General features: G+C 51.1%; 5 protein-coding genes across 5 annotated transcripts; 3 read left to right on the top strand and 2 right to left on the bottom strand.

Moving 5' to 3' along the window:
- Positions 1–572: 572 nt before the first annotated feature.
- On the top strand, positions 573–3,820 carry PV06_02543 (uncharacterized protein). Its single transcript, XM_016403241.1, has 3 exons — positions 573–1,220; positions 1,269–1,870; positions 1,922–3,820. The coding sequence occupies exons 1-3, from the start codon at positions 885–887 to the stop codon at positions 3,663–3,665; spliced, it is 2,682 nt and encodes an 893-aa protein (XP_016267138.1). The 5' UTR covers positions 573–884; the 3' UTR covers positions 3,666–3,820.
- PV06_02542 (histidinol-phosphate transaminase) lies at positions 3,820–5,570 on the bottom strand. The gene is made up of 2 exons (XM_016403240.1): positions 5,481–5,570; positions 3,820–5,424 (listed from the first exon to the last, which is right to left on the bottom strand). The coding sequence occupies exons 1-2, from the start codon at positions 5,561–5,563 to the stop codon at positions 4,206–4,208; spliced, it is 1,302 nt and encodes a 433-aa protein (XP_016267137.1). The 5' UTR covers positions 5,564–5,570; the 3' UTR covers positions 3,820–4,205.
- A 173-nt stretch (positions 5,571–5,743) lies between these two features.
- On the top strand, positions 5,744–7,469 carry PV06_02541 (uncharacterized protein). The gene has a single exon (XM_016403239.1). It carries the CDS (start codon positions 5,821–5,823, stop codon positions 6,472–6,474), a length of 654 nt encoding a protein of 217 aa, XP_016267136.1. The 5' UTR covers positions 5,744–5,820; the 3' UTR covers positions 6,475–7,469.
- Positions 7,470–7,502: 33 nt separating this feature from the next.
- On the bottom strand, positions 7,503–8,755 carry PV06_02540 (uncharacterized protein). The gene has a single exon (XM_016403238.1). The coding sequence runs from the start codon at positions 8,711–8,713 to the stop codon at positions 7,544–7,546; it is 1,170 nt and encodes a 389-aa protein (XP_016267135.1). The 5' UTR covers positions 8,714–8,755; the 3' UTR covers positions 7,503–7,543.
- A 964-nt stretch (positions 8,756–9,719) lies between these two features.
- PV06_02539 (uncharacterized protein) lies at positions 9,720–13,084 on the top strand (the record flags this gene model as incomplete). The annotated part of the gene is made up of 2 exons (XM_016403237.1): positions 9,720–11,867; positions 11,925–13,084. The coding sequence occupies 2 exons, from the start codon at positions 9,720–9,722 to the stop codon at positions 12,405–12,407; spliced, it is 2,631 nt and encodes an 876-aa protein (XP_016267134.1). The 3' UTR covers positions 12,408–13,084.
- Positions 13,085–13,500: the final 416 nt, after the last annotated feature.

Here is a 13,500-nt window from a genome sequence, read left to right as displayed (position 1 = left end):
GCGCCATGGCTTGTCAACAGTCGAGGCTCGATCAAATATTGTCGTATCCAGGATGCGGGGTGGAAGTCATTGCCTGCCGCTGCTTGTTTATTACCCCTGAACCATGAGCGTGGGTTGGCGAATGATTGTATTCCGTACCACCCTCTCGAAATCAACAGTCTCGATCACTGCAGATTCTGTCAGGTCAGCGCACTCACGTCCCTGGCGACCTCACAATGAAATGTCAGACACTACTATTGGCTGACTCCTATGTGGCATATGCTGCTTCAGATGTGTCTCGTTGCTTTCTTTGCTCAGATGTCCCCGCATTGTTTTCGGGGTCTCGCATCGACGCGTCTCATGAAGAGCTGGTTGAATATAACTCCGTACAGCGTCAAGCTTCAATCTGCCCTGAAATCCCTTCTGGTGTTCAATCAAGCATGAGTGATCAATATACTGAACGAGCAATATAAAAGAGCCCCCAGAGATAGTTTAACCATCTCGTCGTCAACCGAGATTACAGCTATTATCGCCGACGATCAGCATTGGCCAGCTAGTGCCAAATGAGGAGCAGTTTCATGCATCGACCCCCTGGCCCACTCCCCTCTCGAACATTCATTCCACTGATTCCATTCTGCGAACTGTGCTTCTGCAAACACCACCCTCTTCTCCTCTGTCGCTCATCGCCTTGATCGTCTTCGACGACGTCCTTTCCTTACCAGCCGCAGCCACCTCCGACATTCCCCTCGCACGGTCGCTGGCGAACCTCTGCGAGCAGCCTTTCATTTGATCACTATTGCAACTTTCCAACCTCCGTCAAGGCTTCACTCTTTTGGCCTCTGACGAACTGCCTTTCCTTTCCCGCCTCTTCCATTCTTCTCGCTCAAAAACGTTACATCTTAAGGATGGAGCAAACAATCATGGACGAACTTGCCCCAGAGGAAAAGCAAGAGATTCCATTCGAAGCCAACACCGAAGTTAAACCTGAGGACATACCTTTACCCAGAAGCTCAATGATAACTGTCCGATTATCCGATATACAGACGCCGCCAGAGCTCGACGTAGACGCTGAAGCACAAGCTTCACCGCAGCCCTCTGTTCGACAAAGCAGCCCTTCGTCCACCCGTTCCAGCCGTTCATCTTCCAGGACATCCGAGAGTTCTGTCTCGATAAACTCCGTGGATTGGGAGGGCCTTGAGAAGACCGAGGAACAAGAACATAAAGACGAGGCCACGGATGAGGTAAGATCCTTGGTAGATCATTCCAGGAGAGGCTCTAACAATGTCTAGTCTACGGCCCTTCTGCTTGCCCGCCTCGAAAAGGAGAATGCTGCCCTGGCGACTGACCCAAAGGCTGGAATTACAGCCACAACCCGACCGCGCAAAAATACAAGGCCACCTTCGATACAACAACTGAAGAGAATGATGGATGGCCCGATCAGACAGTCGCTAAGATACTCAATGCTTCCTGCGCCTGGCTTCACCGAGCTGGAGTTCTGGGCTGCCTTGGTTCAGGATTACAATCAGACGGCTCAACGCTTGCCGACGCTCACCTCCAACAAGATTCGAAGTGGTGTGCCAGCGATGTTCAGAGAACATGTGTGGCCCAGCATTGCACGAGCACGAGACCCCTTTCTTATCTCTGAGTACCAAAGGCTCTCCTTGGAGCCTAGCCCCTATGATGCTCTGATCGGCAAAGACGTAGGCCGGAGTTTTCCCAACGTCGACATGTTTCGAGAAAAAGATGGTGAAGGTCAACGCATGCTTGGAAACGTCTTGAAGGCCTTCAGCATCTATGACGAAAAGATTGGATACTGTCAAGGCCTTGGGTTTGTTGTTGGCCCACTACTGATGCACATGGGCGAAGCTGAAGCTTTCTGCATTCTCGTGAGGTAAGATCTCACACTTCAATATCGTGCCTTCCATCTCTAACTAATTCCTAGACTGATGGAGCATTATGACCTTCGATCATGCTACCTGCCTGATCTGTCAGGATTACATCTTCGCATTTATCAATTTCAACAGCTCCTCACTCGTCATCTGCCGGACTTGGCTGCCCATCTCGAATCCCTGAAAATCGAGCCACTCTATGTGTCTCAGTGGTTCCTGTCATTCTTCGCGGTTACTTGTCCACTTCCGATGTTACTGCGCATATACGACGTAATCCTATCTGAAGGTGCCACCGAGACGCTTATGCGAGTCGCCCTGTCTTTGATGCAACGCAATCAGAAGAAGCTCTTGGCTTATACCGAGTTCGAGGATGCGATGCAGTTTCTTCTCTCGAGACGTTTGTGGGATACTTATGCACAGCAAGCAGACGACCTCGTAACTGATTTCGTGTCATTGACTGGTCTTGTCAGCCCAGAGACTCTACAGTCTCTCGAAACAAGCTTCAAGCAATCACAAAATCTGACGGCGGCGCCTTCACTCAAAAGTGCAGCGGCGTCTTTTCTTGGACGATTTTGGGCAGGTTCAACGCACTCTCCTTCACGGTCTGCAAACTTGAGTTTGTTGATTCCAGGAAACAACAAATCTGTCCGAAAGTCATCCTCAGGCCAGAGTGTAACATCGACAGTCAATTCAGTGGAAACTTCAGTTTCTGACGCTAGTACATTAGCCACCGAGCTTTCTGAAGAAGCAGCACCGAAAGCTGTAATGTCGAACTCGGTTGTGATCGAAAACTCGATTTCACCGCCAAACTCGAACGACCGTGACTTACACCACCAGATCGAGGAGTTGTTGACAGAATTATCTAGAGTTCAACATCAGCATGTCGAACTTGCCCGCGAATTGCAGCAAGAGCGAGAAGAGCGAGAAGAGGATCGACGACTGGCCCGTACTTTACTCGATCGCTTACGGCAACAAACTGAAGACATCAAAGAGTTGGCTGGAGGTGACGACGAGGAGGAGGATGGTACACTTGTCGGACTTCTAGATCAAGCGGAGCAGCATCTTGGGACAAACGATTCCAAACGAATGTCCATTGTGCAGTCGAAGCATCAACTTCGAGATGCGGTGTCTGAGTGGAAAGAAAAGCACGAAGCTGAAGCTTCCAAATGCCGAGAGTTGATGCGACAGCTTGACGAGCGCGAAGCCGAGTATAATTCGGTAAAGGAAAGCCTAAAGGATGCCAGGACTCGGATACAGGATTCACATCGTGAAAAGCAACGCCTCGAACGAACGGTCTCCGATCTGCGCTCACGGAATAGTTCTGTCCCTGATTCACCTGCGGATCTTTACACACCCGTGGATGAATTCCCGGATCTCAAGCTGCCTGCACCCAAATCTGGTCTTCGAGAACTACGATTGGGCCGATCAGAGCCCCAATCTCGATCGTCCAGCGCCGGACCATTTTCGAAGCGATCGAGCAGTCTCAACACCCAAGCTCTCCTGGCGACAGAGAACCACGAGCCGGTATCCAATGATGCGCTTCTGATCGAACTGGCCAGTGCCAAAACAGCGGAGGCGGTGGCCAGGCAAGAGCTAGAAGAGACCAGGGGCAAGCTCGATGCTCTACGGAAGATCCTTAGTGGCTCCACGTCTTCGCCAGGAGTGCGAGTATCCGAATCGCCGACCTCCGCGACTTCTACCAGCGTCAGCCCTGGAGCGAAGGAGGCGTCCAAAACATTGCACGCTGCATCTGCGAGCACGGGCGGCTTCTTCAGTGGCTGGGGCAAACGAGGCTGAACTGAAAATGATCTGGGTCAACCCTGGAAACAATCTTACTCATTTTATATAATATCTTTTTAGTTTACGACCTTTAAATAGCTCATCTACGACCCCCTTCAATTGCCACTCATATATAGCAAGCGACTAAGAGAATGTCTACACTATCAATTAAGTCAAACTTGTTTATTCCAGAATCATCATTCAAGATGCGTGTCTCTAGTGCCTGAATGAGGCATCGTTCTCCCTCTGGATTCGCAAGAATCTTCTGCCATCTATGATGCCTAGGGCCGGCATGTGCGCAGCATTCTTCGATTGGCATGCTCTAGAGACGGCATTGCCTGTCGTCTAGGTTTGCTCCGGTTATATCCATACTCTTTATGGGATCCAGTTGAACTAGAGTCACCTTTATACAAGCCAACGCCGCACTTTCTCTATTTAAATGCGACAACGCCGCCACCTCACCAAGTCTATGGTTGTCGGCTTTTTGAGCTCCTCGTCCTGAACGGGCTGCTGTACATTGTGGACCTTTTTTATCTGCCTTAAGAAACGACCGGTGCATCACGATATCACACCATTCGCCTCAACTTCCCTCTTCGTCTCGTCGGGTTCGTTGACCTGAGCGTGTTTCGTAAAAGCTTGTTGCAAGACAGACTTCAATTCTCGCAAGAAGCGATCGACTTCTTGTTCCGTGCCGACCGTGATTCGGAGACAGCCCGTACAACCGTACTCCTTGCCCCTGAACCTGACTACGACGCCACGCTGGCCGGCCATGGTCTCGTAGACGTGAAGTGCCGTCGGGTTGTGAGGGTTTCCACCTTGGTCCGCCGGCGCGTCCAAGATCTCCACGAGCAAGAAATTCGAATCGGTCCCGCCGCGGAAGCGTCCTACGCCAGGTATGCGCGGGAGCTCCTGGAGCAATCTGTCGCGCTGGACGAGGATCTTCGCCCGGTTGGCTCGCATGACCTTAAGGTTCTGCGGGCTCAACGCGGCCGTGGCAATGGCGCTGGTCGGGCTTGAAATGTTATATGGGGCTTTCAGATTGTTCAACAGACCTGCAACTTCGGGCGCGGCGAAGGCGACGCCGAGACGTATACCCGCCAGTCCAAAGGCCTTGCTGAGCGTCTGCATGACCACGAGGTTGGGCCAGTCGAGGACCCATTCGGCGAGACTGGAGTCGTCCGGGGCGAAGTCGATGTACGCTTCGTCGACGACCACAATCCCGTTCCACGTGGGGTGTTCCAGTATGCGTTGAATGTCGGCCTTGCGGATCAAGGATGCAGTTGGGTTACCGGGAGAGCAAATGTAGACCATCTTTATGGAAGAGTCTTGAGAGAGTTTGGCGAGGATGGCATCGGGCTGCAAGGAGAAGTCGTCGTCTGGGTTCAGCGGTACGTGAACAATCGCGACGTCGTTTACATCTGCGGAGACGGCGTACATGCCATACGTCGGAGGACACGTAACAATCTTGTCTATGCCAGGGGTACAGAAACATCGTATTATTGCGTCTATGGCTTCGTCGGACCCAACTCCGCAGAAAAGATTAGCAGGTGTAAGGGTTTTACTCGTGTGGGTGTGGGTGTTGCGCAAGGCACAGAAGCGTGCCTTCAGATCGTGCTGATGAGGGTCTGGATATCGGTTCAGACCGAGAAAGTCCACGCTCAGATTCGTGTTCGTAGAGGCGGGCGGGTAGGTGCCATTGTTATCGAGAGCTAGGCCAGGACCATAGGCGTTCTCGTTGGCATCGAGGAGGATATTGTGGCCATCGTCTTTGTAGTCACTGCGAAGATGTGAGTCAACATTCCCAGTGCGGGGAGGTAGGGAGACGTTTCTTACTCGCGTGCGCAACGATAAGGTTGCAACTTGAGAATATTCGGTCGCGCGCATTTAGACAGGTCAAAAGGAGACTTCCGCGACATGTTGAAGGCGTTTATGGGTGATGCAAACATAGAAAAGAAGGTCGAGTGCTGAATACGCACGATCTCAATCAAAAAAAGTTCTCCGCATTTCGGAGTCACGACTGGAGTTTGTTGGTCTCGCTTTTTCCCGCTTGTGCATGACGCAGGCACCACCACGTCCATCCAAAAATTGGGAACTACATACATCTCACAACATCCGTTTTTCCAACGTTGCCTTCTAACTTCGACGTACAACAAGGCGCTCTCCCCCCTCCATCATGGCAGACTCCAAGTCAGCATACGGCAAGTCTGCCGCCTCCGACACAGACTTTCGCAGAACATGGGACCGATCCGAGTACGAGGCAAAGGCTAAAAAGGATCAAGAAGAGCGCAAGGAAGAAGCGAAAGCACGATATGAAGCGAAACTTGAAGGCAAGAAATGGCACAAGCAAGTGGACATGTCGTCTCTCGACGCCACCTCTGCTCGAGGCTCTCGGCTCGACGTCGCCAGCATGGTGGGCAAGAGCACGCTCGTTCCAGCGGGTGCAGGTGTAGGCAAGAGAGGAAAAGGCGCAGGTTTCTATTGCGAGGCTTGTGATCTCACATACAAGGACAATGTGCAGTACATCGAACACTTGAATTCAAAGCAGCACCTTATCAACACTGGTCAGTCAGGAGAGGTCAAGAGAGCGACTCTACAAGATGTACATGAGCGGCTGGAGATGCTCAAAGCCAGAAAGAGGCAACAAGAGGAGGAGGACAAGAGATTAGGTGAAGTCGACATACAGGCTCGAATCAAGAAGGCCGAGGAACTGGATGCGGCAGAACGAGAGGAGAAGAGGCGAAAGAGAAACGAGAAGCGACGAAAGGGTGGTGGTGACGGGATAAAGAAGGAGGACCAGTGGGAAGGAAGACTGGGAATCATCGCATGAAATGTGCCCTTGATCGATGATATTCTATTCTGTCATCTGGCAACCCATAATATCGACGCCGATCGGCAGCCTCTCGTGGACATCATCCAGTGCAAAATGATACAGCGCCGATGAACAAACAGCATTGGTCGTTTCCGCTCGACTCAGAGACTACGCGAACTTTTGAAGCCTGAGTGAATTGGCAGCACATGTGAAGTCGATCACTGGGGTCTCTCTTGGCGAACAAAAAAACTCATCCCATAATCCCCGAAGGGATCATGGGAATTAGAAAACCAGGGAAAACCTGATTTTTAAAGGGGCAACACCGATGGTACTCGAACCCGAGTCGACCTGCTCGAGGAACTCTCTTTTTCTGGTCTCCACTGTTGCAAAGATCACCACTATACAAAGTGCATAGCGCTTTCAAGCATGATCTTTGCAACTGGACGACTGGAAAGGAAAGTTGCCTTTGAGTTAGACCAGGGTCGAGTCCCATTGTTGAACAGAATTCGAAAAACATAATATATCAAGTGAACAAATATCTCGAGGCACATGAGTGACCTCAGGCTCCACTCAATCCAGATATGGGCGGGAGTCACTGGCCTATTCACATCACGAAAGTGAAGCGTATCTGGCCAAACCCGATCGAGAAGGACTACTTGATGCTATGCTGCGCAGATCCGTTGATCGAGAGCAAGACTACAAACAAGGCCGCACGAACGGCCATGCTCTGCTTTCGTGATCGCCTTTTATCAATAGGAATGAGTACTCAGCTAGTCACGGAACCTGGAGAACTTGACAGGAGGATCGACCTAGGTTCTTCACCAAGAGGAGGAATACGAGAATCCCGCCATTTGAGTAATGGCTAGGTTTACTGCCATGATACTCATCTCGTGCAAAAGCATGACGTATTGCACAAACAAGTCTACAAGAATCGATAGCGATGTATCAAAGATAGACTGTGTTCGGAAATGGATGCGGGATTTTGTCTTCCAACAAGCTCGAGTAGATACACGGAGTCTGTATAATAGTATCTGTGGAAATGGAGGGAGAGGGGAAGGCTGGACTCAGACAGACATATGACACATTTTCACCCTTTTCTTCTCGCCTTCCGATCCATCCTCTGCTGCATGACTTTCCTCTTCTTTTCAAAGGTTTCTCCGATGCCAACGCCGTCACCTCTCGGTCCGTCCTGTGTGTCTCTTCGCCGTTTCTCCCTTCGTTCGAGAACACCTCCACCCTCCCCTCGCGAACGCCCTGCCACAGTCCTGTTGATCCTGTCACCCAGGCCGCCCAGTCCAGTCCAGTCCTCGCCGCCAAAGAGGTCCCTCTGGTTTCGCTCGCCCTGTGCCCTTGCCTTGCGCTTTTCTGCCTTGCTGAGAGCCGGCAGACGGACAAAGTTACGCTCTTCGTACTCGGTACGTTCTTTTTGCCGTTCACGCTCCCGTGAGGACATGGAGCCACGTCCGTGCTGGATGATCGTGCTGTTTGAACCGATCGAAGGTTGTGCGCGCGGGGCAGAGGAGAGCTCCTCGTCGATGTATTCGTCCAGAAGTTGTGATTTTCGTTTGCGGGTGGGGTCACTGCGGTCTCGAGTGGAGGATGATGCCTCCGGCATAGCTGTAGGGGTAATCCGGGGCGGCTTGTATGCGCCCGTTCCTGTGGTCCTTGATGTTGAAGACGCCGCTCTTGTCTGTGAAGACTCGACTTTGCGTTGCAACGCGGCAGGTCTTGGTGCAGCTGCCACGTCCCCATCGATATCTCCATCTGCTTCCTCTTCCGACTCGACATCTTCCGACTCGGACGCAGAGATATCTGAGCCTGGGTTAAGCGTTTTGGTAGTGGGTATGGCTCGGTCTTTGGTCTTTTTGGTGGTGGCGGTGGTAGAACCTTTATTGGCTTCACGACGATCGGATTCCTCTGCGGCTCTGATGACTTTATCAATTTGATATTTCAATTTGTTCTCCAGTGGTCGGACGCCTCTTTCTAGGTAGACTCGCAGCTCGACCAGTTTGTTCACGACTTCCGCCCCAATACTCTGATTCTCTTGTGATTCATCGCCTTGTCTTAGTTTCAGTAATACGAGGAAGGTTAAGTTCTGGAGGTAGGAGAGTAAAAGGTCGTTCTTAATGTCCAGAAGCGAGATGCCTTCGCTGGGAGGTAGGAATTGCTCCTCATCGTCGGGAAACGTAGAGGTCGCCAGCTGCAAGGCGGATGTCAGTGCAGTAAGCAGACCAGTCGCAGAGTCCTCGGCAGCCATGGTGCGTTGTTGGGAGGAACGATGTAAGAGCAAAAGGTGAATTCCTGCACAGAGAGAGAATTGAAACTGCAAATCGGCTGAAAAATATTTCTGGAACTTCTCCAACATTCGTTATCGAGATAAGAAAATCAATTCGCACTAGTCTGACACCATGAATTATAGGTGCTTTGCTGGAGATACGGCACGGCCCTTGTGTCAGACCCTTAGAGTATTCTTCTCCAGCCTGTCCTCAGAGTTCGATTACTTCGCAGAGGCTCATCGTAGAATGAATGCCAGCTGTACTATGGAGTAAGGGATTGCTTTAATGCTATTAGACAAGTCAGTTTGACAATTTATACTGCGTATGTGCCATCCCTTTGACAGAGATCCGATCATTGTGTCCGTAGATTGGTCACACTGCTCATGACGCTCAAAGACTCAGCCTCGTATTTAACCCCGTGAAGTATCTGGGGTCAGAATGAACTGTGTAACGCTGGCTTCATTGAAAATTCTGTGTTGCACATGACAGGCTCGCAGTATATTCGTCTTGATCCTCGGACGTGATTCCCAATTTTCCTTTTCTCGAATCGTGTCTATGTTCCAGCTTCATTCTTTAAGCGAAATCCCCGAAATTCGACCAGCCAAAGCCTGGATTCAAAAGGGGATTGCGCCCTCGCTTGCCCAAGTTCGCTTCGCTTCACTTGCGATCATGACGTCGATCTCTCCTTTTCTTTGCCAATTTTCGCACCGTACCTACATGGAGATACTCAAAGGAAAACCCTTACATCCAGACTGTGACCCTTGGGACAAAACGAGATCGAGAAAACAACATATCAACAAAGAGAAGGATCGATTCTAGCCTCCGGTGTCACTGGAAGGCCTATACCTACTCAGAACGCCTAGGCGCCCTTGTCGGCCCCCCAATCATACTGCCTGTCAAGCCCATGCCGGCCCTCGCGCTCGCCCGCACTCGCTCCCGCACCACCTCCATCTCAGTGCCTGTCACGTCGGATTCGCATGCAGGATAATGGGCGGCTCCATTGCCTCATCCAACAAGTCGCCGACCTCCGAATTCAGGTACAGCTTGCATGGCTTACCCTACGGCCAGACCGTAGCATCGCAGCCACCCATCAAGGTCACAAGCTCGACCTCTTTGCATCGCATTCCTGACCACGAGAGCAACGAGCATTTACCTTCGCCGCCGACAGGGGATAACGCGTCCACCTTGTCCAATAGAAGAAACCAAAACGACGCGTCGCCGCACGATGGAGACGCATTTCGGTTTGCTTCTGCAGGTTCAATTTCCGCACGAGACAGCCAAACAAGCCTCAATACCAGGACCCCGACCGTAAGCAGCTTGACATCCGCCGCAGCCAGTGTTCCTCAGATCCGCGTCAACGACGCGCCCGATCGGAAGAGTGATGTGAGTGTTGGGGAGAGCAAGAAATGGTTATCCTTGAATCCGGGTCGAATAGGCTCAATGTTTTCGGGGCAAGAGGCAGCCAAAGACAAGTCTTCCATGCAGGGGAATTTCGACGCTCTTGCATTAGACATAAGCATTCCATCAGGAGGGTTTGCCGACGACCTTACGACGAACAGCATAGAATTCTCAAAGAGAGGGAGCATGCTGATTGATGGGAGAAGAGTGAATCCGTCAAACAATCGCAGATCTTCACCTATGCTCGCTTCAATCATGGACGAAGAAAAGAGAGAAGATGGGGCACAAGATGTCACGCCGACGAACAGTGCCAAAGCAACTTCGATGCCGTCTCCCAGCGCTACACCGAAGGCTGTAAAAGAGCGACCGCCCGCAAAGGTTTTGTCGGCCGATGAAGAAATGCTCTCTGAAAAAGTACGTGCTTTCTACGCCGCAGGTACAGATAGTCAGAATGAGACGGAATCAACAACCAATCTTGCAGCTCGTATGGGCACACGGTGGCAAACGTCGTTGGGTACCGATGCGCAGAGTGCAAGTATACCATCTCTGTCAAGGGCGACGTCTACCACCGATATGAATGAGGATCTAGACAGCTCCTCGAGACATCCGAGTATGACGGCTTCCGCTTCGCAAACGTACATAATACCTGAACGGGAAGAGACTGAGCTGGCTGGTGGCTTGGAAGACTGGAAAGATGTCGATAACGCAGACGTCGACAGATACGGGTTCATCGTATCGCGGACGCCCGTCATGGACGGTGCAGATGAGTCCAAGCCTCAACGACTGACTCGTGTCTCGACGAGTTTACAACAAGCCTCCGAAACTCCTCGGCGGAGGGTGACGATACGTCGCACACCGAGCAGTGCCCATGCCTCTACGAGATCGGTTCATAGCAGACACAGCACTTCTGATCAGACTCCGCCACGCCCGACGAGTTCGCAGAGTGGCTATGTTCGTACTTCCGGTCGGCGAAGCACCTCGAGTCGTATGCTTGGGCCTGGCTCAAAAGACCGGCGGCTGATGGAATCAGCAATGGATATGCTTACATTGCCGCGGTCCGCGAAATCCGTTGTTGAGGACGGCCACGTACACATTGACGACGCTCGAGCCCGGAGAAAAGAATTGGAGCGGGAAGAGAAGTGGCGACGGATGGCACGAGAGAAACCTCCTCCCACGGATCCAAAGACCGGTCTGCCAATTGTAGGTGGTGGCTCTGCCACAGGATATACTTTTGACACCAGCTCATCGAAACTCATCGAACGTACCTGGAAGGGCATCCCAGACAAGTGGCGAGCGACGGCGTGGCACAGCTTTTTGAGCACCTCGGCCTCGCGGCGGAAAGAGTGTTTAAGCGACGACGAACTGATTACTTTGTTTCACGACTATCAGACACAGTCGTCACCTGACGATGTCCAGATTGATATTGACGTCCCACGAACCATCTCTGCACATATCATGTTCCGAAGGCGGTATCGCGGTGGACAACGTTTACTGTTTCGTCTTTTACATGCCATGTCTCTACACTGCCCTGAAACAGGGTACGTTCAAGGCATGGCGGCGTTGGCGGTCACTTTACTGGCGTATTACGACGAAGAAAAGGCGTTCGTAATGATTGTTCGCATGTGGGAACTCCGGGGTTTGGGGGAGTTGTACAAGTCAGGGTTTGGAGGGTTGATGACCGCCTTGAACGACTTTGAGCAGGGGTGGCTGGGCCAGGGGGAAGTCGCGCGGAAATTGGTGAGTGCTTGTCGAGCTTGTCTTGACAGACTCGGTGCATGACTGACCATTCTTCAGGAGGAACTCAACATCGGCCCGACGGCATACGGCACACGCTGGTACTTGACATTGTTCAACTACACCATTCCTTTCCCTGCGCAACTACGTGTCTGGGATGTATTCATGCTTCTCGGAGACGATACCTCACCGGCCCCTTCGACCTCGTCGACCACGAACAACAATAGGAAGGCTTCGGTCGCAGTGGCGTCGCAAAACCAAGCCCAGGATCCTGGCCAAGATCAAAATCCAGAAGAACCTAAATTCGGGACGACTCTCGACGTCCTGCACGCTTCCTCGGCCGCCTTGATCGACGGGATGCGGGACATCTTGCTCGAGTCCGACTTTGAAAACGCCATGAAGGTTTTGACCAGTTGGATCCCGATCCAGGACGAAGATTTGTTCATGCGGATCGCACGGGCAGAGTGGAAGATGCATTTGAAAAAACAACAGTCGAATCATCATGGCACAGCCAGTTCCCAAGGGAAAAAGACCGGAAAGTGATGACGAGAGCCAGTAGGCGAAAACAAAGAAGAAGAAACCCCCCGGAAACTACGTACCTACGTAGGGAGTCATCGCACGAATCAAAGTAATGATTTATACCCGCGCGCGGTGCCGCCACTCCCATTCCCAAACATTACCAATGTTTTGATCAATAATAAAACCTCTTTACCTCTTCACCGGGGGGGAGTGAAGGGAAAGGGAAAGGATTTGGAGGAAGAACACGCCACATCATACACACACACGAATCACCACGGGGCATACATGCGACAAGTGAATTCACGAAACGAAACTTGATTTTTCTTTTTGTTTTGGTTTTGGTTTTTTTGGGTTTTTTCCCCCTCTCCCCGGACGAGGCCGATGGGAATGGAATACGGGATAAAATCGAAAGAACCACATTGACAGCGTCAACAAGTCAAGAAACACAACGCTTGGGGACAAAAATCAATGGAGCGAAATGGACCGAGTTAATTTCCCATGAGACAAGGGACACGCGAGGGTGGTTTTTTCGGAAGACAAAAAAAAACCATGAAAAACCAAAATGATCCCGTCTGGATGAGAGCGGCAGAAAAGATACTTGATCCGGGGGACTTGGATGTCAGTGTTGTGACGGAAAAGAGGATCTTTTTTCTCCTTTGACACCATGTTATGTATATACCTTAATGCTAGTTAGAGGTACCTACCTTTTTGACTCGAAAAAGAAGTACCAGACTTTTATACTAGTACCTACCTTACCATACCTTGAGGTAGGGAGTAATCGATAAATGATAATATTGACCCACGACATGGCATGTTTGAAAGTAGCCAGGTAGGGATTGAAAGTTGGCGAACTTGATGGGGAAAAAACCCCGACGGTAAATATAAGGTATTTTAGATACCTTTTGGTTGTGTACGAGAGTATCACATCTGAACTGGGCATCTCGTAAGGTGTTGCTGGATTGAGGATTTCTGTTTTGTTTGTCGAAGCTCTCTTGCTCTCGGATTTCTTCTTTTTCTCCCAAGTCCAGTGGTTGGTAACAGGTGGAACCATCGATTGATTTAATATGATGTTCAAATGGTTCCCCCCCCTTTTTTTTTCTCGTATTCTCTCTCTCGC

The sequence above is a fragment of the Exophiala oligosperma genome, assembly GCF_000835515.1.
Source record: "Exophiala oligosperma strain CBS 72588 unplaced genomic scaffold supercont1.2, whole genome shotgun sequence".
NCBI classification, from domain to species: domain Eukaryota; kingdom Fungi; phylum Ascomycota; class Eurotiomycetes; order Chaetothyriales; family Herpotrichiellaceae; genus Exophiala; species Exophiala oligosperma.
Note: the sequence above shows the minus strand (reverse complement) of the source record. Positions and strands in the feature narration are given on the sequence as shown.

Excerpts from the sequence above, each read along its gene's own strand:
- PV06_02543 (XM_016403241.1), top strand. The coding sequence starts at position 885 with ATGGAGCAAACAATCATGGACGAACTTGCCCCAGAGGAAAAGCAAGAG. Across the intron at positions 1,221-1,268 it reads AAGACGAGGCCACGGATGAG|TCTACGGCCCTTCTGCTTGC; the intron begins GTAAGATCCTTG and ends AACAATGTCTAG. Across the intron at positions 1,871-1,921 it reads GCTTTCTGCATTCTCGTGAG|ACTGATGGAGCATTATGACC; the intron begins GTAAGATCTCAC and ends ACTAATTCCTAG.
- PV06_02542 (XM_016403240.1), bottom strand. The coding sequence starts at position 5,563 with ATGTCGCGGAAGTCTCCTTTTGACCTGTCTAAATGCGCGCGACCGAAT. Across the intron at positions 5,425-5,480 it reads CCTTATCGTTGCGCACGCGA|TGACTACAAAGACGATGGCC; the intron begins GTAAGAAACGTC and ends ACATCTTCGCAG.
- PV06_02541 (XM_016403239.1), top strand. The coding sequence starts at position 5,821 with ATGGCAGACTCCAAGTCAGCATACGGCAAGTCTGCCGCCTCCGACACA.
- PV06_02540 (XM_016403238.1), bottom strand. The coding sequence starts at position 8,713 with ATGGCTGCCGAGGACTCTGCGACTGGTCTGCTTACTGCACTGACATCC.